Here is a 20,111-nt window from a genome sequence, read left to right as displayed (position 1 = left end):
ATTCTTAAAAAAAAAAAAAAAAAAAAAACATTATCTCTTATCAACCCTGATTATAAGCAATAATATAATAAGTAGTTTTACAATTGTATATTTCCAAGACATGTGCATAATTCTGATACTTAAATTTCTAGCATTATAGCTTCAACATAAACTACATCTGTAGCATGAGAATCAAGTCAATCAACATTTTTTCGATTACAAACGAGAGGGCCTTCTACAAATGATATGGAATATTATCTATTGCGAAAAAACATCATGTTTAGGAACGTAAGCGAACTTAGCTTACAATAGATATCATCTCATTTATCATCCAGGGTTCTCCATAACTTCGGACAAGCCATATGTTCACCGCGCGCAATTTTCTTGAGAATGTCATTGACATACAAACTTGCTTTCTTTCATATCTTATAAAAAATCTCTTATTAGGAAAAATTTGCATTGCTTTACTTTCGTAAGGCGATGTAATGTAACGAGTGCTCCGGTAGACCCAATGATCGCTTAAATGTCATTCGGAAATTTGCTTATAAAATTAATTTAAGTTGACGCAATTTTATTCAAACACTGTTTTTGATGACTCTATTGAGAAAATTAATTGAACAGTTTTTAAAACTTTAGAAAATTTTAATATAGGTAAGTGAAGCGCTTTGATATCTAGAATTTTTTTTCTACGTTGCTTAACGTAATAGATTAAATGTTTAAATTATATGCATAAAATAATGAATATTTTAAAAATTCTCGAGTGCTATTGCAAATTTTACTAAATAATTACATTTTTAAGTAAATTTACTACAAAGTCAGAATGATTTATAAATACTACATTGAGAAATATACAATATTAAAACTTTAAATCTTTTAAATTTTTTAATTTCTGAATTTTATATATTTTTTTCTATGATAGAGTGTGTGTATATAAAATTTATCTTTATTTTTTATAATATTTTTATATCTTTTGATAAAAGAGATAAAAAAACAAAAACTTGTAATTTTATAATAATTTTATTTAATATTTATGTTATGTCAAATATTAAAAAATTTTATTATCATAAGTATGCGCGTGTAAAATAATATGTGTAGCGTTTTAAATTTAATATATTTTGAAAAATTGTTTGTAATGTTAATAAGGATATAAATAATTAAATAAATAGCATTAATAAAGATATTAATCCATAATTCCCTTTTGCACTTAAATATCTTGCTTTAAAATATCACGTATAGTAGTTATGACTTCTCGAAAGTATAAAAAATTAAAACTGTTTGAGGAACTTAATCACAGCAAGTTCGAGATTGTGGTAAAAGTAACACGTTATCGGAAATCGGAACTAATCCATAGTTAAATAATAGCTATTATGATTTCATAATAAATGGTCAACTTTAACATGGAGTAATTCACGAAGAATTTGAACATGATATTTCTCAAGTATAGAATTCGTAATTCCTATCTATTGAAATTTCCATTCTAAAGAGAATTACAAAATCGAAGAAGGTTGAAATAAGTGATATTAAAGAATAGACGAGATGAAGTCTAACATACGAAAGAAATTCAGTTACCACTTTTTAAAGCCGACAGCTTCTTAAGATTCTTTACCATCATGAAATAAGCGGAAAAAGAAAATACTTTGCGGAAAATTGCCAATAAACGATGAGTAATAGTTAGATAATAAAAGATTAAATAATAAATGACTAGATTCAAGATATATTGTCGATTTTGATGCATTTCGAATATGAGTTGAATATTTATTTAACATTACTTTGAATATTTATTCAGAGACGTTTTGAATAGATATCAAAATGTGAACTATTCCGCATTAAAATTTGGTCATGTTTGCCAAAGAAATGAAATACGATCTAAAATCATAGTAACAATAAAGTACCTATCAATAATTAATTGTTAATTATACAAACATTTCAAAATTAATGGTTTTAAATAAAGATTTTCGAGTGTTGATGTTCTAAAATAACAATCTTGCATCATAATAGTTAATTAGCAATATTGATGGACGCATCCGCAATTAATTTGCGAATTACGTATGGAATTACATATGTAGTATAAAGCGTTTTCTTCTTACGTTTTCTCTTCTAATTACGTCACTTTCATTAAATTCAATCGCTATCTTCACCGCTGTTTATATTAACATAGGAGGGTAAAGATGCGATAGGGCCCGCTTAATTTGTTCATTATCTATTTGGGTTAGTACACTACATGTCGTAACTCACCGATTTCTGTAATCATTTCTTCAAACACGCCGATATTATACAAGAGAGTTCACTAAATATCCCGTTTTAGATACACATTGAAAAGCTTAATATATACATACGCAATTGCTGTTTTTAATTATCAGTTCTTAATCATGTAACGAGGTTTTTAGCAATTCTTGCAAATGAATAAAATATATTATTAATAAATTTCATCATTTTTCAATTTTTATGAATTATATTTTATATGAATATGTCCTATATTCATTAATAAATATCGAAGATAAAATATTAGAGGCGATATTAAAAGAGAATGATACATCAGCACAAAATTATGTTAAATTTATGCATCAATAACTAATCATATATTTTAATTAACGCTCGCGAATCATAATTTGTGTTCTATTATTTATAGGACATGTTAAATCTGTACTTTAGTAATGTAGGGGAGATCGGGTCTCGTCGGCACAGTTTTCACAATTTTGCGGTATTAGATTTTTTAAACAATTAACTATTATGATTAAAATACATCAGTGTGACAGAGAGAAACTTTCTCTACATTTTCATGCTAATAATAGTTCTATACACTGTTTACTTTCTGCAATAAATGAAATACGAACATGTTGCATTGTAGTTAACTTGCCCCAATATGTGGGGTAAATTGGTACATATCACAGTATAAATTGCCTTTGTGATAAATTCTATGTTAAATTAACAAAAACGTAATAGAAAAGTAGTAGAAATTAAAATTAGAGAGTAGATATGTACTTCTTAGTAAAAATTGTATCTTTCGAAGTTATTTTGTAATCGTCAAACAGCAAAATGTTGTTACTGAAAAACAAATATAAATTATTTTAGTTCTACCTTATTTTAATACAGAAATATTAAATATAAAGTGTTTTGTCAGAGTTAAATTGTAAAGGAATGTTCACATGTGCGGTACAATAAGTCAATCTAACCTTTCCTTATGATATGAACCAAAGTACCCCATCCCTACACACGTCTGATTTTGACCATTTTATTGTAATAAATTGCTGTTGTTACTCAAAATAATATGTTGTATACTGACAAACACTTTTCTTTTAACTAATAATACATCACTTAGATTTGTTTCCTTAAGCCGAAGGACATTAATATGAAATTATGAAATGGTCAAAAATTTACTTGCCTGCTCTTGAATTAGATTTTTCTTTTTCTATTGTAATACTTGTTTAATTTAAGTGAAACTTAATAGAGAGAAGTATCTATGTTATAAAAGAGATATTTTGCAGTAATTTTCTTTTGCCACAAATATATAAATGGAACGCAATGCCAACTTACCTCTTGTGCCAACGAGACCCAATTTTCCTTAACATCAGAACATTATCCCAAACATTTATAGTATAGAAAAAAAATGAAGAATTAACGATGATTTATTGAAACAGAGAAAATAGTAAATAAATTTCACCTGTGCATTAGAAGATAATATATCCTTATCTTAGAAAATTTTAGATTAATGTGAGCGAGCGAAAGAGAGAGAGAGAGAGAGAGAGAGAGAGAGAGAGAGAAAGATCCAGAATAAAATATCAAGTTTGTAAAATCATTTAATTATGAAATTCAAGAATTACTATATCAATGTAAGAATATTTTCGTTCAATCTGTCATTTCACTCAATCACAGATCACTAAGCATCATTAATAAAATTACTAACATAGAATAATTATCATTCGTACATTTTAATTAGAGCTGCAATCACAAGCGCGAATAAAAATTACATTTTTGTGCACAAAGAAAAGGCAGCATAGGGTAGACGTAAAAAAAAGAAAAGAACGAAGAATCCTTGCATGTGCAAATTACGTTATATGCAGCGGAAACGAATGTGATGATAATGGGCTTTGGCGGCTGTCCAAAAACTATCCACGAAGTGGCAGACGGGAGACAAGTCGTGTGCTTTTCGTTCGGAACAGCTTGGACAGATATATTTGACAATAATTTGTCACACAGCTTTCATTCATGCTAATAAATAAATATATATATATATATACATACTAAATATTATATTTCAAACTATGTTGAAAATTTCTCAGACCCTTAAAATTCCGAGTTTTTATATCGTAATCTTGTAAGCTTTAACAACAAAGTACTGTTTATAATTTTGATGATTTTTTCGACAAAATAATGAATGTAATAATTTATATAATAAATAAATTCGATAATTAAAAACTTTAAATTTACATTTAATACTTTTTAATAACAATAATAAATTTATAAAATGAAATAACATTGTTCCATTTTCTGATGTTTTCATTTGCGAAAGCGCTCCATTACGCACCTATACCAGTTGTTACCCACTACTCCGATTTATGAGTATAATTGAATAGAAAAGAAGAAATCAATTACCTCCAGAAATATAAACTTCTTAAGAGAAGAAAAACACATTCTATTATTTAACCCTAAAAGGACCTTTGTTAGATCTTCTATTGACCTCACATTTCTAAATTATTTCTAGATTTACTTACATTGCACTTTACTTTATTTTTCTTAATTGATTCGCTAACTTATAAATTATTATGTTGTACAAAAATTTGAAAGTATAATAAAATTTATAAAATGTATTATATTTCTTGTGGTCAACAAAATAAATGTTATATTCAATGTATCGGAAAAACTAATTAGCAATTTATAATTAATTTAATTTTTATTAGCTCATATTAGTTTTAATAAACAATTTCATACATATCACAAAATAATTTTAACTTACTAAAAGTTAACAATTAATTCTAATTTAATGGAATGTCATAATATAAATATAACTATCAACACAAAGAAACACTTTATAAAATTACTTTGTACATTTTATTCGGTTTTCTCTCTCTCTCTCATTTTTGTTTCTATTTCAAATAATTTCAAAAGCTAAATTCTGTAGAATTTCTTTTTAAGAAAGGTAATATGTAAATTTTTGATTATTTAATACAGAAGTAGAACCTTCAATATTTAAAAATAATCACAATTTTAAACATAATCATAATATTTTAATCGCGTATGTCTTTATTTGAGGATATTTCTTCGGAAAATTATTCCCAATCCGTTAACCCTCGCTCGATATATATATTCTTCTTTTTATATAAAACTTAATAAAGTATATTTCCTGAACATTTATTCCTGACAAATAAAATCAAACGTAATTAAATAGTATAAGACGTAGCAGCATTCTCTGTAGAAATGTTCGTCTTTTGAGCTACTATACGAAATTCTGTAATTTAACTTTTTGTGTTGTATCTGAAGATAGCTGTAACAAGAATTCTTTGTAAAAATCATTTGAAGTCAAGAGAAAAATACGGTATTTAAAAAGTAGGAAATAATATTGAGGATAAAATTAACTCTTCTGTCATAACATAATTAATAAACAATTAATAATAAATATTAATAATAAATTCAATAAATATATTTTACAGATGGTGTGTGAAGTGAAATGTAGCTCATAGCAACTCTTCGCGATATCGTGGATAAGGACACTTCAATATATTCACTACTACATAATAATACTTGCACAAATATTGACGTCTCTCAACTTGCGGATTTTATTCCTAAACAACTGACAACAAAAAGAGAATTCTATCGTAAAAAATGGTAATATGAGATGTTATGAGATAAAAATTATTTATTATATTTGAAATATGGTTATGTCTGAAATACAATATCGTAAATCATGTATATTGAATTACGATGTCGTTTATAATGGAGAATTATTTGATTTTTTTCCACAATTCACGCAAAAATGTTTGATATTTTCAGTCGATGGTGTTCAATACCGCACATTATCGTCATTATAGTCGTTTCAGTTAATTGATCAAGATTTTTTATTCGAAATATAGCAATTAACTGCACGATTTCACTGCCGCTCCATTGTAAATTCATTTGCGTATTGCTCTTTAAGACTAGAAGAAATTAATTGTAAATTGAAAAATTTTATTAAGAGAAGCAGAGAGGTGCAAGAGAGGAAAAATTCAAATATTTGTCCATCAACGAAATGTACAAATAGCATTAATCTTGGCATAAGTCAAGATATAACTGTTCGAGATGTTGTAAGATGATGTAAGAGTGATTGTAAAGGATTATTCTTTAATGAACGTTTTATTAGCTTTTATATCGCTGTGAGTGAAAAAGAGTAGTAAAGGTATATGCTATCACATAGCATCGCGTGACGTAGCATTATTTGTCATCTTCAACCTACTTTGCCTATCAGATGCGGCCCAGATGTACAAATCGAATTCCTATTCAGATGGTTCCGGTTAATGTAACTTTTATATCGCATTTCTTCGGACAAGTAATTTTTTATTCCCTCTCTTTTCCGTACTATTCAAAATTTTCTTTAAGTTCGTTGATCGCGACACATATCCAGATCAGTAAAATAGCAACGTTAAGCAGTGTATTGCGAAAATAAAAATTGATTATAATGAATATTTTTAATCAAATTTTTTTCTGACGATTAAATTTTTTACTGGAATGGATTTTGTAAAAAAGTTCCAATTTAAAAAAAATTACAAAAAGTATTAATCCCCTGTTTCGATATATATTTATGAAAAAATCTTAATTCTAAATTTAGTAAAAAGAGTAGATCACGAATGATTTATTAGAATCTGGGAAACGTATTATAATTCAAAAACTACAAATTATCTGCGTTCATGTTCCACAACAGTATACTCCGCAAATCCAAAGTCATAAAATAAAATATTTCTAAAACTGAATATCGCCTCAATAAACTTTTTGTGATATTTGTGTCAATATGCATGCGATAGTGAAATATTCATTTAATAAATAAATATCGCTAATTACACAAACATTCTATTTTATTATTTGCGAACCGTTTATGGTTTAATGTAAAAATGAAATAATTCCTATATATGTATAACAATAAATTTTTTTTATATCTGCCTATAATATAATAATCTCTGTCAAAATTATAATCATAAAATGTAAATACACTCGCAATATCATTCATTTTGCAGCAAATAATATTGCATCGTAATTATATTTGTTACAAGAAAACGGTATTTTTATCGATTATAATAATGGTTCTTCATTGTTCCAATCTTTATTTTTTCACCGAGTTAGTATTAGTCCATAAATTGAAAACAATTGAATTGATATTTTCCTACGGATTTATGTAGTAAGTGCAGTTAATTTCAAATTAAACACAATTATATAATTTAATAGCTCGGAAGCTCTCATGGTGTATTTTGTACGTATTACGTACTACGTTTAACCATGTACTCGTAAAATTTCTTCGTAAAAACTAAAGTTTCAAATATCTCATCTCTCTTTAACTCGTATATTTATAAGTTATTTTTATTTATTTATATATATACATATTATTTTATTTATTTATTTATAAGTTATTAATTTATTTTACTCTCTTTAATTATTAGAGATCTTCTTTTATTATTAGTTTGTAAATTACTATATATTATTAAGAAATTATAAATACTATCACATTTGTAGACAATATACGAATAAATGCAAATTAAATCGCAATCAATTTCAATATAAAATGCAATTATATTCATAAATTACTGTTGAAAATAATTGCAAATAAATCCTATGTATAAAGATATCATTTATCGAAGATGTCTTTTACTTTATAGTTTGCTACTTATATATATATTGTAAAAATAAATGAAAAATTATCAATTTTTTCTTATAAATAACATGATCTTCTGCTCTGTTTGTCTCATAAGATATAACTTATAGATAAAATTCAAATATAAGAAAATATAAGAAAATATAAAAAAAATATAAGAAACTCAAATATAAGAAATCAATGTTTGAAATAGAAGTTAAATTTGAGTAAATCCTCTTAGAGTTAAAATAATGAATGAAGATTTGTACCATACAATTTATTCAAGCTTTCGACCTTTCAATTAGTGAGCATTCTAGCAAAAACTAGCATCTTAAACATTTAGTAATGAGGCACTGCTATTACTGCCAGTATGCGTTAATATGCGCTTAATGACTGTGAAAAAAAATTAATTGCCATCAAAGTCAGTATGCTTTGTTAAGAACATTCATTGTTTATTTAACCTGGGAAATTTCGCTAATGATGGCTAACAAGAATTGACGTTGCACTTATTGCATTAAACCTCGACGTAATGCATATCGATTTTATCTTCGCTGATTGCATATCATGCAATGTATAACGAGACAAATATTTTTCAATTTCATACCAACGTCAATGTGCACATTACAATAATGCATAATAATAATGCCTTGGTAAACAAAGATACGATGGCACTGATTATCACAAAAGTCGCGTAATTAGACGCTACAGTAAATCGATAATGTACCGAAAAGAACTCGAAAAATTATTACACAGTATTTCGAATGTCGAAATGTACCGAAATAATTGCTGCTAGTTCAATTGCCGATACAACCATATGATTACTCAAAATTTTTTGATTTTCAAGCAATTAGAACAATTTGATAATTTCAAGCTAAAACTTCAAATTATCCAACTGATCTTGTCCAATAGATCTGTCAGACTTAAAGATATATACGAATAGTCTAAACTTGAATTTAGGTAAAACGACAAAAATTTAATTTTCAAACTCGTTTCCTTCAGATGCAGACCCATTATGTTTGCATACGGATTTATCTTCACGGCTGAATGTTATGTTTGTTAGAACTATCATTTGTCTTTTCCTATATGTCATTTCGTTCTAATGATAACCGCCGACACAACACGTTGCATTCGCGAAATAACAACACCTAAAACCTGTTCTACAGCAAATTCCAGACAGATTGAACTTCTCATCGTAGACATCTAATCGGTAACATCTGCAGTTTATTTTTGCTTGACTCTAATGATGAAAATCAAAACACTTTAACGGAGTAATATTTATAGACTGAAATATAACTATAAACCATTTTCACAATCTCTGCCGAACATAATTAAGATTTTATGTCTTTAAATCGTTATTTCTTTCTAATCAGATCACTTCTTACTCCTATTGTATGATATTGCATAAATTTGCATACATTAATACTTATAAATTTTATCGAATTTTATTTTATCGATTAATAATTAAACTGTTAAACTTCAGTTTCTAATCAAACAATAATAGCTTAATAAAAATTAATAAATATTCAGTCTGAAACATGTTTCCGTGACAACTACATCTATTCCTTACAATATATTAAAAACATAAAGTCGTATCACAGGTTAAACACAATACATTTAACATTAAATTTAAATATTTATATCTATAACAGTGAGTAAATTTTCAGCGTCATCTTATCGTCGAATGAAATTTAATTATTTCATCGTTGAATGAATCCAATAAACGTTGCTCATGTTTTGATTTTTTCTATTACTAATTTTGCTTAGCAATCTCGAGCTAGATATTTCACATACTTCAATTTATTAAATTTTTCTTTTTTAAGAGTGAAAAATTTATATTCATTTATATAGATATATGTAACATCTGGTTCGCAAGATAAAGCTCCTATAGCTTCATACAGAACGTCAAAGAGCAGAAAAGATCAATTTACAATAGTAATGAAACAAATGTGTTATTCTTTTACTGCAGACGATGCATTGAAATCATGTCGACATTCAAAACAAATGTAGAATAAAATTTTCTGTTTAGTGCCTCAAAAAGAATCATTATAACGGTATAATTACACGAAGAAAAAACAAAAAGTTGACTGCACTGATGAAATACTTTGATGGTATATTTGCTTTCATGACGAAAATTGCAAATACGGAAATAAATAAAAGTTAAATGAAAGGAGCGTATAATGAAAAATAAAAAATGTGTGTTCTTTATTTTTTATGTGTTTACTTTTTTACTTACTTTAATTCAAAATAAAAATTAGAAAATTAATATACAACACAAATTTTTTGTCCTTATGCATTTTATTGTTTTTTATAATCTTTTCGAAGAAGCAAATTTTTTAGATCAATAATTATAAATAATAGTTAATGATAAATGTTTAAAACACACAAAATAAAAGATGAATAATATAATATTTATTATGAAATTGAATAAATAACTACTCGAATAAATAATAGAATAAACTTGTAAATTTTATTTCGATTTGACGTGATAATAACTAACATACCAAGTTGTTCATGCAACACAACATGTCAAAAATAGGAAGCTATGTCATAATTTAGTTGTTAAAAGTTGCTTAAAATAAAACAATTAATCACATAATAGATTTTCTATTTTTCATTATTTTTAATCATATATAAATATCTAATTAGATTTCATTGTTTCCTATAGAAAAAAAGATAGATTATGATCATGAATTTATTAAATTTATTTAGACAATTGTTTTATTCGTTATACTCTGTTCTCTTATAAATCACCGATCAAGAAGTTTCATAATCGTGCTAATTGTAAGTAGAAAAATCTCTTTTATGATAACATACATTCAACAGTATCATAATTTCTGACGAAGAATTATAGAGGCCTACATATCGCTGGTCATTGTTCAGCGACAATGAAATTGTATAGAACGCGAATACTTATAGCGAATAATATAATCCGGACAAAGAAAAAAAGAAGCAAGAAGGGAGAAAGTTATTACCCACACAATATCCATATCTAAAACTACATGCAAACTCGGAACTTAATTTAATTAAGAAGTATCTTGTATATATATTTTTATTAACTTCCATTATTATTTTTTTACATATTAAAAGACAACATTTACCTATAATTTTTAAGATTTTTAATAAAAAGACATAGATTCAGAATAATTCTAGATCAAGCTCTTAATCGGATTTGAAACTTTTTGAGGAGAAATATTGCAAATGTACGAGGTTTATGATTTTAAATGTTTCTCCCTATTGTAGCGATAACATGTCGATGTTTCATGTTACGCAAAAGTTTTGCATCAACAAGCAAAATAAAAATCCAACAGATTCATCGACACAGTGGTGATATTTTGTTTCATAAAAGAAAAATTGTTTATGTTATATTTTCACGAATTTTTTCGTTTGAGAATTTTGACACAAACAAAAGCTTTATATTGATTATATATATAATACTTATTGTTAGATTAATATTTAGATAGTAGATTACATATAAAGTACCCTTTCTGTATAATGAGCAGAATAATTAAAAATCGCTATATTAAACTGCAATGAGAACTGCAAATATTTTCTTGTTATGATCATTAAAAAGCGGCTTGCTAAATTTGTTACATTTGCGTATTGATCATCAGTCTTCCTGTTTAAAGAATAAAGAAAAATATATGATACGTCACACAAAAGTCTTCGATAATTAAATACTTTATATCAAGCACACTCTAAATCTGTTGTAATGAAATTTCACTGCATTAAATTGAAATTTCAATACAGGCATTAGTGGCAATTGTGCCAATGTTACTACCAGTGAATTTTATTGCAAGATGTAAATGGAAAATCCATTCGATAATTGAGTGAAAAATTTACTCCAAAAAGAAGTGAATTTGGAGGTTAGAATAATAACAGAATAATGTCATTCCAAATCCAAATAGCAAAGACTGCGGAGACAGATTTTGAGCAGAGCATGCTATCAATCTATTAACCTATTAACCTTATTTTTAATTATAAATTTTTGAAAAAATTATATACGTTATAAATTTAATCTATTTAATAGTAAAATAATGGTTTAATGATATAATGGTATATACGTATATAATTTTTTGTAAAATAAATTAATCTGTCTCTCATGTTTATGTCACATGCGTCTCAAGATGCCCGTAACGACCATGACAAACAATAAACATGCGACAAATGACATAGCGGTGCTATATTGCTATATTCACTCCTTGCAGTAACATTCAATGGCTACGATTACACTGTGCGGCGCTTAGTCCGCGATCTATACAATAGGTGTCTTTGTTTAATCTACAGGATAAACAAGGACATTTATTGTATAGGCCGCGGCTTAAATGCACGGTGTAAACATAGCTCTTGTTTAACCTATAGGTTAAACAAAGACATCTATCGTATAGGTTGCAGACTAAGCGCCCGGTAAATCAGACCAATGCAACTTGCAATGCATTATCAACTAATGCTTAAATCACTTCGGTTAATCGAATGAAATAGTCCACTCCTTTAAATAAGAGTAACAGATTAACTTCAAAGCAGTAAAAACCCATATTTAAAGCAATGATTTTGCTACTCACTTTTGTTAGCTGTAAAATTTTCATTGCTACGGATTTAGAGTGTAGTTGAATAAACATTTGGTTTGACTATCAAAAATATAAATAAAAATAATAGATATAATTGAATTGATATTTTTCTGTAATTGATTTTTTTTATAACGTTAAAATATCAGCATATGGCTATTATATGCTATAAATACTTAGTTTACGTGATAAATCGCAATTGCATATGAAATTTATAACATATATAGCGCAACATATAATATATAAGTATAGACACTAATAAAAGAAACGTGGCGGTCATCGCCAATAAAATTACTACTTTAGCAAAAGTCATCACTAAAACAGCAATGCTGTACGGATTTTATAATAAGGTCACAATGCGTATTGAGAATTAATGATTCCGAATAGAATTACTAAGCTTAGGAAAGAGTCAAAGAACGTAATTAAAATTCCATGAACGTAATCACGACGTGCACGAGCTAGACTGATTTATCATCGCGAGAGTGTAAGGAAACTTTTCACTTTCTAAGTGAAATACCTGTGATCATACCGTCATGAGAGTTTTACGTCGCAATAAACGTTAACGCGGCCTCGACCGTGAGTGGAATGCCGGACGAGAGGTATGCCGGTGTCAAGGAAAAGAGGAGGAGGAGGACATCGACTTAAGACGCGCGTCGCCGTATGCGCCTCATAAAACCCAGACGCGCCTAAATGCTACCCCCTCTTTACACCACACCCCATCTGGACCACCCTCGCGCGACCCTCCACGATAAACGCGTTTCATATAGCCTGTAAAGACCCCTCACGACGTTCTCGCTACCCGGCTGATTCGATCCTCCCGTTGCCTCCGCATTTCGCCATCTCTTGCATTCTTCCGAGCAAAAGAGATCAGGGAGTCGAAATATATAGGCGGTCGCTCGTAAGGAATTGTAAACCGGAAGAATCTACGCCATATGGTACCAACGATGGTTTACGAGCACGGACATCTCGATGTTTGTTCGTTAGTAGTGCTGATCGAATGAGAATTATTTGACGTGTAAATAAAACGTGTCAACAACTGGCGGCAACGATATTGATTGAATATCATTCACAATATCATCACAATTTTGAAAACAATTAATAATCGATAAATTTAATTTGTTATTCGTATTATATTAATGTTTTTATATCATGAGATTTTTTTCATTATATTAGAAGTATCTGATCGTCAAATAATTATTGATTTAACTGTGTAACAAATAATTTTTGTAAAGGTAGTATATACAATATTTTCTTTTCTCTTTCCATTTCATTTTCAATGATTAACTTTTTTAATTTACGGAACGTAATACAAAAGAATCAATTGCTTCTTAAAACATCTTTAATAACTGCGCCATAAAATGGAGAGATATTAAAAAAAACGTAAAACTGAATCATTATCTTCATGTCATTATCGCAAATGAACAAAAAGAAATGGTAATGATTTCAATAAAAAAAGCATTTATTAATTCATCGATTTGCTAAATTGTTCTATAATTTATTGAAGAAAGCTTCTGGAAAGAATATAATATCGCTAAAAGTATTAATTTTTACTTTAACTATGTATATAGAAAGCAATTAATATCTTTTACCTTTCATTTATATTGATTTAGGCATTAGCTGTACTATATTGCGAGTTTCATTATCCTTTTAAGAAAACACTTTTCTTGATAATGTAACAAATGCAAATGCGATTTACGAAAGTTGCACACCATTTTATTCGCTTTTATGCACTCACTCGTAGATTTGCAATAATATTGTTTACTCGCAAAGCAAAAACTGCTATGGCTTTTAGTCTCTTTACTGTTTTTAGATTGTTCTCAAATTCACAGTTAAATACAAAATACGTACGTAATTATCATAAAAATAGTTTAATTAACATCAGATAAATAATCGCGTTTAATTTAATAATTAAAAAAAAATTATTGTTTATTTATTTAAAAAAATAATATAAATTATTTATAAAAAGTGTAAGCAAATTAATTAATTAAATTTATTTAAAATAATATAATAAAAATAGAAAAAATACTTAATTGTAAGTTTTCAATTATAATTTGTTTCGTTAAAAAATTATCTAAAAAAATTTTTGTTATAAATATAATATTTTATATATAGATATAATCTAATTTTTAAAAATTACATGCTTTTCCTAATATTTTTCTATTATCTATAATAGAAAAATTTGCTTTGACCATTACAATTGAAAATTAAAAACAAGATGTTGATTAAGAATGCATTTCACGTGAAAAAATACATAAGAGAGAAATTCTCGTGAGATAAACCGAACTCTCTTTGAATTTAACTCTTATTAAATATAAATCCTTTGCTAGTGTATCACAGATAGGTCAAAATTGACAGTAAACAATACCGTGGTCCAGCAATTAGTAAAGTCCCGCAGGGTATTACCCTAGCAAAAGTTAGTCCTTTGTGGTAACTATACAGCTTCGTAAATTACTGACATTACAATTTTTATTAAATATTAGTAATTATATATAAAAGGCTAGTCGATTAACTCTCTGGACATTTCACGCATGATAAATGTTTTTATATGCGTTTAAAATATTGTAAAGTTATGTAAAAGGTTTCCGAAAGGTTTTGTTTGATTTTTTGTCACATTTTAACGAGTTTATTATCGATAACTTTAATATCGTCTTTATATCAATTTCAAAAGATAAAGATATACGTAAGAAAAAACTATGTTTTCTATGAATAAAAAGATGTCTTCTTACTATAATTTTTTTTTGCCCAATTGTTAAAAAATTAGTAAAGTAAAATTATCATATCAAAAATATGGCTTTGAATTTTAATTACTTTAATTTTGAACATTAATAATATAATCATTTCTTTCGTATTAATATGATTTCCTAAATACAAAAATTATGATATAAACTAATACTACACACAATAATTTCAAAATAATAAATCACAAAATATACAATTTTATATTTTAATTTTCATAAATTTACATTGTAGCAAAAAAAATCATTTCGCAAAAACTGAAATTTATTTAAAAAAGTATTTAATTGTATCATAATATACAATGTTTAACTAATCAAACATTTATGAGAATATTTTGAAAAGCTAGTTTATTAAAGTGCGGTGTTTTGATCCAAAAGTAATGTTACCGGCAGATACTAACATTCTTTAACAATAATCTTAATCTGATCACTGAAAAGAAAACTGCCGTCATTTTAATTAACATATCGGAAAGAGGTATCAGTTTAAAGCGTTCTTTTCATTTCATAAAGAACTATTTTAATTAGCAGTAATCACTGAGTTTTAATAATGATATAGTAATTATGATTTTTCAACGATACATGTGTATGATATGCCACATTTGTTCGCGATTAACTCCGCATGGTGAGAAGGACTAAAACTATTTTTGTGTCGACAGCATTTTTCTCTCAGATATTTTCGCATCTTCGTACTAAGCTCATGAAAGTTTGAATAGCTGTAGTACGATCACCCATGTGATGTTTTAGAAGGATTTCTGAACCTCCCTCTTTTTGTCTCTTTCTTCCTTATATGTTCCTGCAATATAGATTATCAAGAAACTAACATTGCAAAAGTAGAGCAATCTCGTTTCGTATAGAGACCACATTGATTTTTCGAAAATAATTTAATCGCCAATATTAACTGGCCAAATTGACTATTCTCTCTAAAGTTTTCCCCATGCAATACAATTAATAATTTCAAAAAAGGCTTATGAAGATTGCTTTTGAAAATAAAAAATTAATAGAGAAAAATATAAAATGAAAATAAATATATTAAAATTTGTAGTTAAATTAATTCATTTCTCAATTTAATGTAATTTATTATATGTATAAAAATTGATATTATCACAATTATATGTATAATATTATATGTATAAAAATTTATTTTATCACAATTCGGATAAATATGGAAAATCAAATTATTAGATATTAATATAGAATAAATAAAAAGATTTATTTCTGTCAATTCGAAAAAGAAATTTGAGTAAATATTAATAAAAAAGTTAAAAACACACAACAGTAGAACAATCAGAATATTTCATATACGAAAACAATTCCTATCGCTCTCGTCAAAAATCGGACAACATTATCTCAAAAAATGATATGATCAGCTGAGAGAAATGGAATGAAATTAAGTTAGATTTAATATCGATCCGCCGAGTTTGCAATTTATTCGCGTATCTGCAATGTATGATATGTAGGAAAAAAGACATGACATTTTTTCTTTTCGTCAATCCAATAAAGATGAAACGAGATCGGATACTTTCTGTCAATTTTAAAAAATCAGCAATGCTTCTGCGATGCATTGACGTTTCCGTTCACTCCAGATAAAAGTTTGCATTCATCATTCCGCCGCAATGCGAAACAAAACGAGTTAAACTATTCTTAGCGTCCAACGATATTGATGCTTAAATTATTGCAATCGAAGAAAAGCGCGTTTTTCCTACTTCCTATAAAACGCGTGTACGCGTGCAATTAATTATAGCATCATCAAATTTAAAATTTAAAATTTTCTCTACATGTTGTGAAACGTTGATATATCGAATTTCAACGTATCTTCAATTAAAAGTTAATTAGAATTTTATTTGTCGCAACATAGAAATTAATATTAACTATTCTAATAATTAACACGTATGTTATCAATTTGTTATGTTAAATGTATGTATGTGTAATTTGTCACGTTATGCGTATAGTTATACATGCATATTTATAAATGCACATTATACATGTATGTTATTCAGATGTTGTATTTATCATAACAAAACTAGATGAAATTTGTATAAACTCATTTCGTGGCGTAATAACTCAAAGAATAAAAGTAGTTAAAAATATGATAAGATAACGGCATCAATATATGAATATTACCATAATTTGCTTTTTGCGCATGCTAATATTTTAGAGAATGAATAATGTATCAATGTGTGCGATATGACGTTTGTGCGACCGTGAACTGAAATACGAGGCGAATTCGAGACGAGAATTGGTCCGAATATTCGAGCCTCCGTGACGCAACAGAAATGTGTGTGTTAGTTAATGAACCACGCGTGGGTTCGTGAGAAGAAAAAGGGATGACGTGGGTTTATCAATGTCCATTGAAGAAATATGTGATGTTTGATATTTTTGGATTTAGCCGGCCTGACAAATCATTGCGCCATTGTCGAGTGGCTGTGCACGCGGTTGATGATAGGAATAGATACCTACACCAAAATACGTCATGCTTTTTCAATTTGAACTTACACATATGCTCGCCGAGTGGCCAAATTTGCGGACCAGAATTGACTTCGATTAACACTGTAGGCGTACAAATCACGAGCACGCAGAGGTCGGCGACACTCAAATTCACCAGGAAGATGTTTGTGCTGTTCCTCATGTCTTTCCCCCGCAACACGACTAACGGCACCTGAGAATATTACACGCGAAAGCTACAGCAACTGACTCTAAAGATTGATACATCGATAGTGATAATACAGATTGTAAATAAAAACGGCGATTAAATTATACTTTTGATATTTTCATTGATTGTAAGTGCAATTGCAACTGATATTAATAAATTGAAGTAAAATAATATTAGTGGATTCCAAAAATATGTCTAATACAAGTGAAATGCCTATGTGAGCCTCCGACCTTTACAGAAATCTAATACTAACCAATACTGAAAGACAGTAATTATTCTAAGTATTAAAAGCACTCGTTTAACTTTAATGTTAACTAATTTTACCACTAAATTTCACATATAATTTATTAATTTGTCATTGCGTTGAACACCGTTGAATCGAAACCGTTTCGATATTTATATACGTAACATTGATAATGACTCGATAAGAGTCGAAACGTTTGTAAGTTATTTATTAAAGTTGTTTATTTGGCTCGTAGCCCTTCTTAACATTTTCTTATTTATTTTTTAATTTCAGCCATTTTATATTATGTATATTAAAAGCATTGTTGTTCAATACTTTTTGTACTCCAAAATAAATAATTAATTATTATCATTCAATAATAAATTTGCCAGTATTAGATTTTTGTAAGGGGAATGTTGGTGTGTAAATTAAATATTCACATTGCGATAGATATAATTTGCAACCAATTAAGATGTATTTGCCAAATGAATAAGTTAAAGTAAACGCAAACGTTTCGACTCGGGATTTAAATCCTCACAGGCATTTTACTTGTATCAAATTTATTCTTGGAGTTCCCCAGTAATATTACTATTTTATTTCAATTTATTAATATCAAATCCAAATACTAAGTATGTAGTTTATACTTGACTTTCGCACTGAAGAGAACTCAAATTCAGAATCGCTTGCGTTTACTTTAACTTTATTTGGTAAGTATATCCGAATTGACTGTGAATTGCGAATTATATGCATCGCGATATGAATATTTAATTTACCCTACTCGCGGAGTCTAACGCATGTATGTTACGTATTTGATATTAATAAAATGTAAATTAACATTACCATTAGATTGCCTACTATGCCTAGGATCATCACGATAATGCAAGTAACCATCGAAGTCGTTCTTATGTAGGCAGGCAGCATGTACAGCGCGGAAGTAGCATTCTCCGACTCGATTACTGGAATTATGTAGTTACAAGATACTTAAGATCCTCCAGACATATTTCACGATAAGTGTCCCGAGTGTTTTTAATTAATGTAATACCATCGTTTTACGACTATACCATATAATCTTGGGAGTACCTGAGAATCCATCGAGCGCGCTGTTGCCGATCGCCGTCGTATAATAAGACGAATTCAATTCGAACGCGACGGTAGACATCGTTGTCAGCATTTTTTCAAGTGTGGAATTACAATGCACCTTAATTCCTTTTGCCAAAATGTTGTTCTTCCGTCGTTTTTTCGCTGGTCTCTTCTCGTTTTTAAACTATTTCATATTCTTTCACTATCACATGTATCCTTGTGACATATGATACGTTCACGCTATCACGTATTTTCACTTAGGTGGAGGGAGGTATCAGGTAGCTCACCGTTTAAGTTATGTATTTACAGGTTTTACGTACAAGCACGGTTACGTACAAGCTCGGTTTCTCTTGCATTTTCAAAGGAGGAATTTTAATTTTATGTCGGCAGCACTTTCCGCCGTGCCGCGACAATTTTCGGCATTGGAGTTTCGTGCGTTTCGATGACGGATTGTCGTGTGTTGGGTTGCAGCCCGAGAAAATCCATTAGGAATCGTAGGTGCGCAATGGCATCACGGTGTTTCGCGACGCGAATTCGACTTACCGTTTTTGCCTGCTTTAAGATAGCCACCACTTTCGCCGATTCGGAAACGTTAAGTGACATCATCAGGTCTCTGGTCGCGATACATTCACCGTTAATTATCTCGATACGGTGTGGAAAGCTCTCAACGAGATAGCGAGAATTTGATCATTCCACAAAACTGATTGGCTTCTTCATTTAAAACAGGAACTTCATTTAATGCTTTGATCAGACGGTGAGAATGTTAATTTGCAGAAAGCTTCGGATGAATGTTTCTACAACTTTGACGAGAATTCACGACTCGAGGAAGCGTATTCCGTGTCCGATTAACATTATTAACTTTCTCACACTTTAGATGTAGCTTTACTTATGAGTGATTTTAACAGAATTCGTTTGCTGAATGTATAGTCTCATCCATCAAATGAAACGATGTATGTTGAATATACTTTTACTCCAGAACCTTTTTACCGGATTGAATTTAATAAAAAAATATATTAAACCATTTAATATAAACTAATATTAAATTTATTCATTCTTTTTGCATTATTTT

The 20,111-nt window shown here is 28.4% G+C and overlaps 1 protein-coding gene across 1 annotated transcript in view; it reads right to left on the bottom strand.

Moving 5' to 3' along the window:
* ETHR (ecdysis triggering hormone receptor) overlaps positions 1 to 19,133 on the bottom strand; it is a 44,347-nt gene extending 25,214 nt beyond the window's left edge. Inside the window, exons 1-3 of the mRNA XM_018445797.1 lie at positions 19,043 to 19,133; positions 18,803 to 18,918; positions 17,583 to 17,745 (exon numbers count right to left, since the gene is read on the bottom strand). Of these exons, the coding sequence (XP_018301299.1) occupies positions 17,583 to 17,745; positions 18,803 to 18,918; positions 19,043 to 19,133 (370 nt within the window). The remainder of the gene's footprint in view (positions 1 to 17,582; positions 17,746 to 18,802; positions 18,919 to 19,042) is intronic.
* Between the last annotated feature and the right edge of the window lie 978 nt (positions 19,134 to 20,111).

Source organism: Mycetomoellerius zeteki, unplaced genomic scaffold, assembly GCF_001594055.1.
Source record: "Mycetomoellerius zeteki isolate Tzet28-1 unplaced genomic scaffold, Tzet1.0 scaffold167, whole genome shotgun sequence".
Classification (NCBI taxonomy): Eukaryota; Metazoa; Arthropoda; class Insecta; order Hymenoptera; family Formicidae; genus Mycetomoellerius; species Mycetomoellerius zeteki.
The sequence above is the reverse complement of the archived record's forward strand: the minus strand, read 5'-3'. Positions and strand labels throughout refer to the sequence as shown.